This window comes from Charadrius vociferus, unplaced genomic scaffold (assembly GCF_000708025.1).
Source record: "Charadrius vociferus isolate BGI_N301 unplaced genomic scaffold, ASM70802v2 scaffold317, whole genome shotgun sequence".
Lineage (NCBI taxonomy): Eukaryota > Metazoa > Chordata > Aves > Charadriiformes > Charadriidae > Charadrius > Charadrius vociferus.
This window is the reverse complement of record NW_009649193.1, coordinates 468681-482144: the sequence shown is the minus strand read 5'-3', so window position 1 is coordinate 482144 and position 13464 is coordinate 468681. Positions and strand designations below refer to the sequence as shown.

Sequence of the window (13464 nt, the reverse complement as noted above, 5' to 3'; positions counted from 1 at the left end):
GAGGGATTAGTAGGGGAGGCAACACTGGGAAGAAGAAATGTCTCCTATGAACATCCCTCTGGAGAAATCCCACAATCACCTACCTTGCATTCCGGGAATTCAACATGACATTTCCTTTCCAAATCTGAGCAAATTAGTTCCTGGAAGTACTGATCCTTGCTGTTGTTCATTTATGGATTTTAGAATGGGATTCACTGGTGGCTGGTGATGGAGCGGAGAGAGGGGGATGGAGGAAAAGTTTTGATTGTGACTCTAACCAGGGAGGGGGTAAAGCAATGCTTGCTTTTTTTTTCCTTTTTCTCATTGTAGCTTTTATCAGTTTGGTTATGAATTATAGTTTCAAAAGTTATCCTTGGCAGTAAATTTCCCTAATGTATACGTGCCAACCAGCAGTACCACAAAAAATCCCTCCTCCTGCACTTTCTCCTTCCCTCTCTCATCGCCTGGTCCCTTTTCTTTAGACTGCTCACTAGCAGTCCCTCACTCTGTCCACCACTACTCACTAGCGTATTTCTAGTGTAAATCTGAAATAAGTGCCACCAGGCCCCATTCTCATAGCACTCTGGTTTTGTGTCACTGCTGCTCCATGGGAAGCAGTGGTTGACCTATTCCAGAACAGTTTGGGAGAGAATTGAACCCACTTGCATAGAGCATTTAAAACGGCAAAGAACTAATGACTGTTTATATTTCTATTTATATGTTCTATTTATGACTATATTTATGGCTTTATATATGCTCAGAGTACCAAAAAAATGGTAAATGTTTATCTGTATTTATTCAATAACGTATCCACTGAATAAAATTTGTATTTTATTTTAAAGAATGGTGTTTTGTGGCAGCTCAAAATGAAAGCAGACACAGAGAATAGGTTTGTGCTGCAGCAGCACTGAGTGGTTTCAGCAAAGATCGGGCTTTTTCCGGAGCAGTGATATGAGTAAAAGGGAGCGCAAAACAACTTGCGGCCTAAATAGATGCAAAAAAGGGCTGAAAGTGGTGAACTGAGGTTGTACAGGCAGCGCTGGGCGAGTTGGCAATAGAGTCAGGTTCTCTAGACCTTGGGGATGGTCTCTATGGACGGTGGGAAAAGAGATGGGAGACATTGCATTGCAGGGTTGCAGCCAAAATTTGGGATGGGGGTCTAGCCTGGTTCATGTGGGACCTAACCTGGTCTAACCTGGTTTAGTGGTAGGTGTCCCTGCCTATGGCAGGGGGATTGGAACTCAATGATCTTCAAGGTCCTTTCCAACCTAAACCATTCTATGATTCTACGTGAGCTGGGAAAGTCCTATCCTCTTCCAAACAAGGTGTCATGATCTGTCCTCCACTAGCTGGATGGTTGGCTGAGCAGAAATGCAGGGAAATATGCAAAGGTGGCTTCATCTCACCGCTCTTTAACCAGCCAAATATTAGGTGTTGGGCTTGAAGTGGTGGATGATGATCCCTCCACATTGAGGGAACAAGGAAGAAACACCTCCAGGGCAGGGTTGCCTGCTGAGCTGAGGTGTCCTAACTTAGGAAAGGAGGATTTGCTCTCTCTTAGCTACTCAAGGAGCACAGCCTAGCCAGACCCACTGTTAATTATTTTATCAGATTGCTCTAGCGTTGCTTTTTTTAACATTATTCATCTTTCATCCAGATCTGAGCCAGATTCTCAGAGCTCTGATTTTGGTTTCTGCTGGTGGAGGTTTTAAGCCTGTATTTCCTTGTTCGCCTGCATTTAAACCAGGGTAAACCTGTGTGCAAGCATTGTCGTACTTCACTTTGGCTACTTTAAATTAGATACACCTGCTGCAGGTAGACCTTGGGTTTCTTCCACTGGGTCACAGAATCACAGAATCCCAGAATGGTCAGGGTTGGAAGGGCCCTTTGGAGCTCCCACAGTGCCACCCCCCGCCAGAGCAGGGGCACCTCCAGCAGTGGCACAGGACGGCGTCCAGGCGGGTTTGGAATGGCTCCAGAGGGGGAGACTCCCCCACCTCTCTGGGCAGCCTGTGCCAGTGCTCTGCCACCCTCAAAGAAAAGAAGTTCCTCCTCGTGTTTAGGTGGAATTTCCTATGTTCATATGTATATGAACATTCACATGTTCCTATGGGTCATTGGCTCTAAACGGCTCCTTTGGTGTTTGTTGGTCGAGCTGGGTGTATTCCCTGTCCCGCAGGTCACCGGGAGCCAGTTCAACAAGCCATAGGTAACAACACAGGGTAACCGTCTCATTCAGTTACAAGCATCTGTACTCATTTGTGGCAGCAGCTGTTTCGTTATGACCACCAAGCTCTTCATGTGGTGGAGCGCAAACCCCATGGCGGCGTCTTCTTGCACGCTCTTGAGTAACACCAGCTTTCCTCTTACAGTAACCACTGACCAGGAAATCGCACGCTGCACACCCCGGTTCTTACTCCTGACCTATTTCTCTCCCTCTCGATAAACCCAGCCTGCGGGGTCGTCCTCACTTGGTTTGTGGGGAGAAAACTAGCCTACATTTCTCTCTCCAGACATAATTACTTGAGCGTTGGGTTCTTCACAGCTAAACAGCTCCTGTGCTGATGCTCTTAAACACCCATCAGCTTACCCTAATAGTTGTTCTAACTGGATCAATTACGAAGTAGCTAATCAAGAAAGTGCAAAGGTAGCTAATTAAGGAAGTCTCGCCCATGGGGTCATGAGGTTTTGCAGTCGGCGCTACGAACTGCAAACCACACACCTCTCAGTAAGGCGTGCGCTTGTATGTGGGGATTGTTTCTAAATAAAACGACCAACAAGGGTTATTTCCTTCTAATGGCATCATTCTTAGAGTGCAGTTGGTTCTAAACGAGAGTCTGGTTATTTTTTAGGTGCTGGCTTTTGTGATGAGGTAGGTGGTTGGCTTTCATTCCCAGCAATCTAAGAACATGGCAAACGAGTTTATGCTTCTTGTAAACAGCACAGTCATATCGCTACCAAGAGCAGGCACAGTTCACAGCTGAGGACCAGCCTTTGAGAGAGGCTTTGCTTGTTTTTGTTCTCCTTGCAGCAATGGTCCCAGGCCCTGGGTGACCAGCTGGACATCTCTGGCTCTGAAGTGCAGCTTAGAGCAGCCTTCAGGGATTTGGTTGTTTTACCAGGAGGAGAAGACACAGCTGTAGGTGTTGTAGCAGCCCCGCAGTGTCTTCTTATAACCTGCTAGGCTAAGCAAACTAGTGTCACAGGTTAGTAACTGAGCCTTGTGGCCTTTCCTATTCCTTCCCTCTTCTGCTTGCCTCTCAATGACCTCCTTTCCATGTCCCCTCGCTCACTCCTTCCTTGGCTGTGCCTGTTCTGGCAGCTTGAGCAGGGATCCCATCGTGTAGCAGCTCTCATGGGATGTTGGAGGGAGCACACTGTGAAGACCCCTGCGTTAGCATGGGCTGGGAGGCACAGCAGTGATGTGGGCCTGGGTAGATGACTCCTCCCAGACCTGTGCTTTGACCCATGGACGTGTTGGCCTGCAGGTGTGAGTTAGGCTTCTCTGGACCTTTGACAATAGGCAGGTGGTCCTGGGAGTGTTTAAAGGTACTACAGACCAGGTCAGCCCATTCCACGAAACCATTGCTTTTAAAAGTGCACAGAAATTAATAAAGAATGTGAAGGTTGCAAGCTAAAATGTTGAGATGACTCAAGAACTCTTTGTGTTTGTCTTTGTTAAGTCAGAGGAGCAATGGCTTGAAAATCCAGAAGTCAACATGGCTTTTTGAGAGTTAGACATAAAAGACAAAATTTTAAGAGGATGAGCGATTTGCTGGCCAGTCCTGTGGGGAGCTGTGGTTTGGTGCCACCATGATGGGTACAGATGATGGGGAGAATTTCCACCCCTGCTGTGTGTTCTGGCTGTCCTGGGAGATGGCCTGACAGATCAGACCAGAAACTTACTCCCATGCCACCATCACGGGGTAAAATGTGAGGCTTGCCTTGATCTCCTTCCCTTGTCTCCTTCCCCTTCTTCCTCTTCTTTGCTCTCTGATATCATTTTTAACCTCATGCTTAAGAAGAGTCTAGATGTGTGGGCCAAATCTGCATCTTCTACAGCACTGTTACAAGGCAGTGACAAAAAAAAAACCTGCTTAAAATGTTCATGATTGCCTGATACCACTCAGCAGGCTCAGAGCTGTTGATAGGGATGGGATGGTGTGCTGGTGCTGGCTTTCAGGAACTGAGGAGGTACCAGTCAGACTCAGCATCAGAAACAAACCACGCTTTTTTTCCTTTGCTACTCACACAAACATTTTCTGTCTTTGCTTTCTCCGTGGTTCCAGGGACGGATAGTAGCAGCGGCTTCAAGTCCTCAGTTCTTCAGATAAAGCCATGCCTGCTTTCTGCGTACCTTTTCTTTTTTTTTTTTATTTAAATTTATTTTTCCTTCAGAAAACTAGCTCAGATTTTCCACTTTTTTCTGTAATTTCAACAAAAGATTGAAAATATGTTTGATGCTCCTCAGGGGTTGCGGACTGAGCAGAGTCTACTCAAAATACCGTTTTCTGGGCATAGCTTTCGATGAGCGAGTTTTAGTGGTTTTACCAGTACAAAGTGTCATGTTTATGCTTTATCTTCATTCTTAGTAAGCACAATATGTCTGTATCATGATCAAGGTTCTCTGTTCCAGTAAATGAATAGAGCTGGTTTATCTTCTCTCTAAGTTTCCCCTATAATTTTTTGAGTTTGTTTTTTTATTTCAGACTTCTGAAATCTCTACTCCTGGCCTCCTTCACCTCCTAAGGCTTGCCAGACAATTAAATCTACGTCACCTTTTACAAGCATCAGGTGTCTGTCCAGCTTGCTTTGATAACTGCCAATGATGAACATGGTTATCTGACAATTTGCTACACAAATCCAACCTCAAACTTCTCTTTCTGTTGGGTTTTGCTCGCACCTTGCCAAGCAATCCAGCAGCTGAGCTGCTGCTGCTCAGATTTTATACAAACTGACACAAAACTGAGACAGGGAGCGGTGCTGGACTGGAAACCTTTGTGTTGAAGAGGGTTTTGCAGCAATTGTCCCTCACCCCCCACATGATGATATCATTAAAGGACATCAAATAAGCAGGAATTTGCACTGAAACTCTCCAAACCAAGAAAGAGCAAGCTTTACCCGTTGAACCTCAAACTGGTGAGAGTTGTGCAGGGGTGAAAGAGTGGTCCAACTCTCTTTGGTCACCTATCAGGATCATTATTAATTGTAGTCATGAACATTTGCCCGGAGAAACAAAAGCACCAATTGGGTGACCTCATGGCAAAGTGCACTGATTTGGAATTATTCTGCACCTTTCCAATGGAACACAGCAATGGGGAGGAAGGACTCCATGATGTTCCAGGAGAACGTGTGGTAGGAAAGAATATAGTCCTCAGGCCAAATGAACCCAAGCAACCATGCTACTAAATGCTTCCGTGGGAGCCTGCACAACACCCACGCAGCCTCCAGAGGTGAGCATGAAGTTGGCACGAGGCTGAGTAAATAAAAAAAAAAATAAAAAAAAAAAAAAGGGTTGTGTCCTAAGGCACAGATTTAATTGGGTTGGTAAGTGGTCCAAGGGAGAATGACGCAGCTGGAAGGGGGAGCGGAGTATCTTTGCAGCCCGTCAGCAGAAAGCTGTCGGCATTTTGGTGCTCCGACTGCGTCATCTCTTGCTGACCTGGTTCTGATTTTTTTTTCCACATAACAGAGCTCTCTCAGCATTGCTAACTAGTCTCCATTACTCATGTGCCAACTCCAGCTAACTGCACATTACTACCAGGTAATAAAGGGTGGGACTTACCACAGTTTTAACTGTTAGAAGTTACTGGGGCTGCTGCAGACAATTTGCTAAAGCTCCTTCTATAGCAAGTGGTAGGAAGTTGAGAGATTATCTAATAGACGAGGCAGTCAGCTCTATTTCAGTCTTCCTGAACTGGTATTTATTTAACTCCTTGAAAACCTCCAAGGATGAGTGTTCCTCGATGTTTTTTTTTTTTTGGCAGTCAGTTCCCGTGCTTAATGTTCTTGGGGCAGCCAGCTGCGTGAACTTCAGGACCTGCAGAAGACCTTAAGGAGGAATAGCTGGAGAGAAGGTAGGAAACAAGCTAAGTTAGGATCACGTATAGTGCTAGATAGTTGTAGCAGTGTTTGAAGGTAACTAAAGGTGTGGACAGGAGTTCATCGCTGTGATTGCAGATACTGTGATCGCTCAGAGTTAATTAATGTTTCCTTGAACCAGTGTATATCTACTAGGTCGAGGGATGGTATGAAGCCTGTGGCTGTGAGTTCAGGTTACAGGACCCACCTGATTTTGCCTGGAGTAGATTAGGGAGGGTTTAGACTCACTGGCACAGCTGGAGGGAATAACCCCCAGCAGCAAAAGTTGGGATGGTCGCATCTCCAGTTAGCACAGCTGGATGGGGAGAAGATGCTCTCACCTGAGAGGACATTGCCTCATTAAGGACTTGCACCCCTGAGGCTGCTCTGCACCTCTAGAAATTCTCTATGTGGTGGTGCGTTTGCCAGTGGCACTTTACCAGCGCCCGAGAAGGGTCACACCTCCCCGAGGCAGCATCAAGCAAAGCAGCCACATCTTCGCAAAGCCACCCGCCCTTTTGAAACGCGGAACGTTTTCATCTGAGCGCTTTTAACCCAAGCGTGCTTTAAATAAACCCCCCTGCAGTGCTAGACATCCACCTACGCAAGTCCCGTCGCAAACCGTGGCAGAAGTGCTGTGTCAGTGTGCCCTACATTTGAAGCACTGACTGCTGGCAGCGAACGCGTTGGAAGGACACGAGGGTGGAGAAAATGACGGCTGCAGTTAGCAAGATGTGGTTAATTGCTTCAGTTATCCACCCGACACCACTCACGTGCTTTTACCCGTGTGGCCAGGTAGTGACCCTGCTCCACACAAAATGAGTTGAAGTGGGTTGGACTGGGATTCACAGACAGCGTCGGACCAAAGTTAAAACTCAGCAGTGGAAACGCACTCACCGTTTAAGGGAAGGGAGTTTCTTTCCCCCTAAAAAAACATTCAAAGAGTTGTGTTGTACTTATCTTTACAAACCCCTTTCCAATCAGATAGTTAGGTGGGTAGTTACTCCATGCTTTTTTTTTTTTGCCAGTCTGTCTTTAATGTGAATCTTTTGGGTGTCACTTGGTAAATCATTTTCCTCCAGGTGTCTTAGTTTCTTTATCGGTAAAACAGTGTTAATGGTGCAAGCCCTAACTTTTCTATGGGCTTTACATTCTGCTGCAGCAGAACTAGATGCTGTCAAGGGAATTTTAGGTTTTAACATCATGCAGATCTCTTATGTGGTCATAATTTAATTTTGTGATTTCTTACCCTATCAATAAGGTTTCTTTAGAAAGAAAGGAGAATATCACAGAGTTATTTACTAATCTTTTTTTATTGCACAAAGATAAATAAGCAGGTACATTATTACTAACTTTTCCACCAGCATAAATAGAATTACATAAATATTTCAAAGTGTAAACTAAACATGTGTAAAGAGTTCCCATTACTTTTTCAGCCCAGCACATGAAGGTGTCTGGATTCTGAGTTCACAGAGTTCAAGATTTTGGGGGAAAATAATTATTATTTTTTTAAAAAAACCCTGAACCTTCTTAATTTTTAATATATTCTGATAGATTCTGTCTAATGATTATGGTTTGATTTGGATTGGCAGAGAGGATCAGGCCTCTTCATTTCATCGCTGTTAGGCAAGGAAGGTTTCCTCCATGGCTCCCTGCTCTCACACTGGCTTCCTTTAAGCCTGGTGTCGGATCAAAGGGGTGACACACGTGCAGCCCACGGTGATGATTTTCTTCTCCAACCGGTAGGATTGGTGGCAGCCCTTCTGCTCCCTCCGGAGGACGAGGATCTCTTGTTTGATGGGGACGGAGTTGACACTGTGGTCCAGCTGCCCGTGCGAATTCACGCACCTGGAGTGGCGGCACTTGGCGTCAGCGATCACCCGGGGGAAACGGTTGTGGTCCTCATCGATTCTGTAAGATGACATGAAAGGAAGCATTTGATAACGGGAATACTGCTGCATGATAGTCTGCATCACGGGCTCCCAGCTTAGGAACCTGTACCTCCTCGGAGATTTCCTATGGAGGGGCGGTAGACCCTCCACTACTCCAGGTTTTTAAGGGTAAGTAAGTAAATACTGCTGGTTTTTAAGCATGACAGGGACTGCACACAACTGCCTTTGCAAAGAACTTGCTTCAAACAAGCACTGACTTTGAAAGACCAGTTAGAAATTATCTGAGCTTCCCAACAGGTCCCAAAAGATGGACCCAAAGACCTCCAGCTTCCCTCCAAAACATGAAATGTTCTTACGGCCTGATGCTGATGTTATTAAACCACTGCTGAATTTGGCGCAATGTTAGTCCTCTGAGGTCTTTTTGTTGATCCTTAGGTAAAGAATGCTTTTGAAGATAAATCTTGCCCCGATATACAAATAAATTAATTAAATTACAAAAGTAATTTATTTGCCATCTGTATGTTAGCCTCGACCATGCTTTTTGCTCTGTGCTCCTTTCTGTATTGGTTAACTTTCAAAGAGGATTGTACGGGCTGTGGATACCCTCATATTTCCAAAATCTCTCAACAGCGAAGCACTGATAATAAAGATGTGGGCATGATCTCTGCATTATTCTTGGCCATTGCTGCTGGTGTATTTCTAGACCATAAGGACAGAGATGGTACCTGTAATCCCACGGAGCCAGAGAGCGGCTGCTGACATCAAGAGCCGTTTTGGTGTCCTGGTTCATGCTGCTGATGCTTATGTTGACTCTCACGGTTTGAGGGAATTTTGAGTCTTTTTGGGTCAGGCATCCAGCATATGCTTGCTTGAAGAGGCTCTCCGGCTTGAGTCCGGGCTGTATCACCTTCCCGTAGGCAGAACTTCTGGCTGACAGCACGGCCAACAGCATTAGGAGCAGCGATCTGAGCTGAAGACAATTGGTGCATTTAGGACATAACTCAGATACAGCTGCTGTAACGCAGCACACCTCACGACTCTTCTGTGGGGCTGGGAAACCCACCCACAGCCAGCCTAGCTGGTAGTTAAAGTCTGTACTGCAGGTTGGAGTAATTATGGAAAAAATGCCATATATCACATCTACACTTGCCTTCATTAACTAATTCTTGCAGTGCTGACAGGTGTGGTATACACTCACTTGTAATTTAGTGATAAAAAAAATATTCAATTATATAAAATAATATAATACAGGAGATAGCAGAAAGGAGACAACAACAAAAAGACACTCTAAGGTTGAGTTTTCAATGTATTTCTTGACTTCAGACTATGTTGCAGTAGCCCCGTTCGCAAATATACCGGTACAGTCTCATTGCTGCCCCGTGCTGGTGCTATTCATCAGTTTCCCGTTTCAGTTATTTTCAATTATTAATGGTTTAAACAAGCATTTTAAAGGTGGGTGCAGATCCCTGTTCCTGGCAATCATCTATTAGAGCTTAAATCTGTCTCTGTCAACCTGAGGGGAAAAAAAAACAACCTAGAAAGCAAGTTCTTACCGGAGAAGTACAAAGGATTGGAGACATCTTCCTTCCTTCTTTTACTGTAGCTGATGCTCGTGCTGGGCTCTGTCTAACTGAGGGTGTCGGGGCACATTTGCTGGTGGACTTTTTATAAGGGCTTCTGTGCTGTCCTAGTTAATGTGGAGTAGGTGTTTTTTTCCCAACCTTAACTGTGGTTTCTGACCATAACTTAAATTTAAAAGTGTATGTATATATATTCCATCAACGCAGGTGGAAGACAGGATATGGGCTCGCCCTTTCTTAGATCTGTAGATGACGTCATTACTTTAGCCATGTCGCTCAAGTTGTAACAAAACTCAACGATGATATTAGGAAACCACCAAAAAATTGGCATGCACTGCAGGGAGCGGGTACAAAGTGGGAGGTGTCCCTGCCCATGGCAGCGGGGTTGGAACTAGATGATCTTTAGGGTCCCTTCCAACCTAAACCATTCTATGATCCTATGAAAGTGCAGAATTTTAAATTGGGACAAGAGTCGTCATCTAATCTGACATAAGTTGATGCACTTCGCAGTCTTGACTTGGGGTTCTGTAGGTATCAAGACCACTAATGTCACTGGCACTGCCAGATTGAATCCATTTGCTCCTAGGTTTCCTGGTCTGAGGTCAGTCTGGTGTCTTTTCATCCTGAATTGGGCAGATTTTGGACAGCTGGCCCCCGTCCAATTGCTCTCTGTACTTGCCATTTGCTGTCACTTGCCTCGGTGCCTGGGGACCCAGGCTCCTTCTCAATCTCTTATTTCTTTCTCAGATTTCCTAGTCTGGATTAGACTATTTTTATTCATGTCTATACCTCAAGTGTGATATGTCAGTTTTGACCGGAATGCTTTGTGATAAAGGGTTCCCAAATTCAGTCATTCTCCATCTAGGGAAAAAAAACAAACACACAAAACCCCAAACAAAACATGGAAATTGGTTTTGAGCTGTCCACCTTTTCATTTCCTCTCAGGCTCTTGTGCTATGAGACAGGGCTGTGATCCTGAGGAAAAGGGTCTGGGAAGTGTGATGGATGTGGTTAAACCTTCCAGTCCTAAGTTAGGGAGAGGACAGAGGGATTCAAGAGAAACCTTGTGAAAGCTGAGAGATGCAAAATGACTCCTCGTGTTGGCAGGAATACTGGGAGGAACTGCAGGCACCTTGTCCATGGTATATAGTGGTATATGGTCCATGGTGGTAGCATGCTGCACTTGAAAATACAGGGAGCTAAAATACCTTGCATTGTGTAGCCCCAAGGCATTATGACTCCTTGTATCCCAGCCCTGTGTCCTGGGTGACAGAGATCAATGATCCTAATTAGCTCCTGATGCCATGCTGCTGTCTCTTCATCCTTGAAGGCCAGTATTCAGCAGCTGTGATGTGTCCTGCCATGTTAGTGTTTAAACATGCAAGATATAAATCCACTTGGCCAAGTGGACAGACTCCATGTGACATGGTGACAGTCAGGATCCCTTTCTCCTATTCAGGGGCATTTTTCTAAATTTTCACTGAGATATTGTAAGGGGGGTTGCAGACCTGGACAGGTTGGGCTGCTTCAAGGCTGCGATCCTTTTTGGCTTTGGGTCATAGAATCATAGAATGGTTTGGGCTGGAACTCGAAGATCATTGAGTTCCACCCCCCCTGCCATGGGCAGGGACACCTCCCACCAGCCCAGGTTGCTCCAAGCCCCGTCCAACCTGGCCTTGAACACCTCCAGGGGTGGGGCAGCCACAGCTTCTCTGGGCACCTTGGGCCAGGGGCTCACCATCCTCACACTAAAGAATTTCCTCCTAAGACCTAATCTAAATCTCCCGTCTTCCAGTTTGAAGCCATTCCCCCTCATCCTATCACTACACGTCCTTGTAAAAAGGGTCATTATTGTTGCTCTGGCTGATAGCAACTGCCTTGGGTTTTGTTTCTTATTAGGGAGATGTTTTGATGAGCCCTGAATGCTCATTAAAAGCTGTGGGCTTGACCCTGAAAGAGACCTTAGCTTCAAGAAGGGATGTCTGTATTATTTCCTCTCATCTGCTTTCAGGGATTTAAATGAACAGCTCTTCAGTAAGTATTTTGGTCACTGGGATGTATGGGATGCTCTGGGACAGGCTGCTTCCATGGCATCATCCAGTACCTGTTGTTGAGAGCTCAGAAATCTAGTTACACCAGTCAGCAGCAAAGACAGGATGTAAAAATTCTGGATAAAGCAGATACTGTACCAGGAGCTAGAAACCTGATGGCTCTCCCAGGAAAATACCCCACCCATACAGTGTCTTCCTCTCCCTGGCAAATACTTCATGGCATAGCTAATTAGGACAACTCAGGAGAGAGACCTAAGGAGAGACTCTCCCGCTAGACTGCTACAAAACCTGGCACACAGAGAGAGGGGCAGGCTCAGATCTCTCAGGCTGCAGCTCCCCGGGTAACGACACTGATCGTAAAGAGCTACGAGATATAATAAACCAGCTACTGCCATCCTCTGTGATGAGGTTCCTGGAGAGTAGGTGGGAGATGGACAGACAGAAGGGTGTTGATGCTGCTCGTATGCTGAATTTCAGAGAGATTCTTGACAAAGGGGCTTATGTTTTAGAAAGGAGGGGGTGAACATTGAATCTATCCTTCTCTAACATTCTTTTTTTTCTGAGGAAAAGACTCTCATCGCTTTGCTCTGGCAGTAGGTTACAAGTATCTAGGATGTAAACCACAAGTAACACTCAGTGTAACAGTCCTCATCTGCTGTCACATGCCTTTTTCTCAGGTCTAATTTTGGCGATGTTTTCAGACGAAAACAATGCAAATAAGGTGTGTTTCTTACATTTGCTTAATATTTACATGTAAGTCCAAGTCTTACTCACCTTGTGTCATCCAAAGGAGGATGTAAGTAAGGGTAGATTTTAGTTTGCGGTTTCTGGGATAGCCGTGACCTATATCAGCCTGTTTAAAAGATGCTGATGGTTGAAAAGCTACTATGTATAATTCAGTTTCCCTCTTAGAGTTCGATTTGTAGAGGTTAAAGGAAATGGTTCCCTCAGAAGGGTTTTTCTCTAATGCCATTTACTGGAATATTCATTCAAAGTGGGTCAGTTAAATTTCCAACTTTAGAAGCTAAATGTATTTGAAAAGCTTGCAAGGTAGTGGAAGGTCAGGTTCAACCAGCCTGACCCTAAATCCAGGCTCGTTTACTCTAAATGTGTCAGTGGTTTGGGTTACCTCAGTACTTGAAAGGTGAATAGTTAACCGTTCAGACACGGCTAATGTAACGTAACTTTGCAATGGTGAAGAAAACCCCCAAAAAACTTTCCATGGTTTGTTTTCAGCCATGAACGCATTTATTTGCAGTTGAGATAGGCAAAATGAGAGGGTCTCAGGAGATAATATACTTCTTGAAATCCTTCCACCAGGTCTGAATTACAAGAATGAAACTCTCACGTTTCTGGTTCCAAGATATTTCCAAGCCTTAAATAAATTTTTTTCCAATTCTTCTTGGTCTCAAGTGCAAAGAAAAACTGAACATGATTTTTCCCATGAGATTATATTTTACCCCATGGCATTTGTTTTATTCTGACACTTAGCGCGCTCTCAACTAGAGATCTGGAAACTAGGACACAAACAAAAGCTTACTGAAACAAAAGGATTAAGGATTATTTAAAGTCTTTTGAAATCAAACCTAGCCCTTCTCTTGGCTCTGGTGAAAGCTTTCTTGACATTAAGTTGCTACTGAAGTGCTTTACCCAGCTGAGATCCTTCAGGCACCCAAATCTGAGTATGTTGGCCTTGATGACACTTTCTCCCCTCAAAGTCACAGTGTGAGTCAGTGCCAGAGCTCTGGTGCTCTGGCTGAGCTTGTTGCAAATGAAAATACTCCAAATACTTAAAACATTTTATTTTCTTTTCAATTATTATCAGTTAAGTTTATGCTACTTTTGGAAAACAAGGAGCTTTTCTATTTACATTTAGGAAGA

At 44.8% G+C, this 13464-nt stretch overlaps 1 protein-coding gene across 1 annotated transcript; it reads right to left on the bottom strand.

Moving 5' to 3' along the window:
- Window positions 1-7713: 7713 nt before the first annotated feature.
- IL17A (interleukin 17A) lies at window positions 7714-8926 on the bottom strand. Its single transcript, XM_009888971.1, has 2 exons — window positions 8678-8926; window positions 7714-7971 (listed from the first exon to the last, which is right to left on the bottom strand). The coding sequence occupies exons 1-2, from the start codon at window positions 8902-8904 to the stop codon at window positions 7734-7736; spliced, it is 465 nt and encodes a 154-aa protein (XP_009887273.1). The 5' UTR covers window positions 8905-8926; the 3' UTR covers window positions 7714-7733.
- Between the last annotated feature and the right edge of the window lie 4538 nt (window positions 8927-13464).

Bases quoted from the DNA above. Each gene is read 5' to 3' on its own strand.
- IL17A (XM_009888971.1), bottom strand. From the start codon at position 8,904: ATGCTGTTGGCCGTGCTGTCAGCCAGAAGTTCTGCCTACGGGAAGGTG. The intron at 7,972-8,677 runs GTACCATCTCTG...GTCATCTTACAG, and splicing joins CTGGCTCCGTGGGATTACAG to AATCGATGAGGACCACAACC.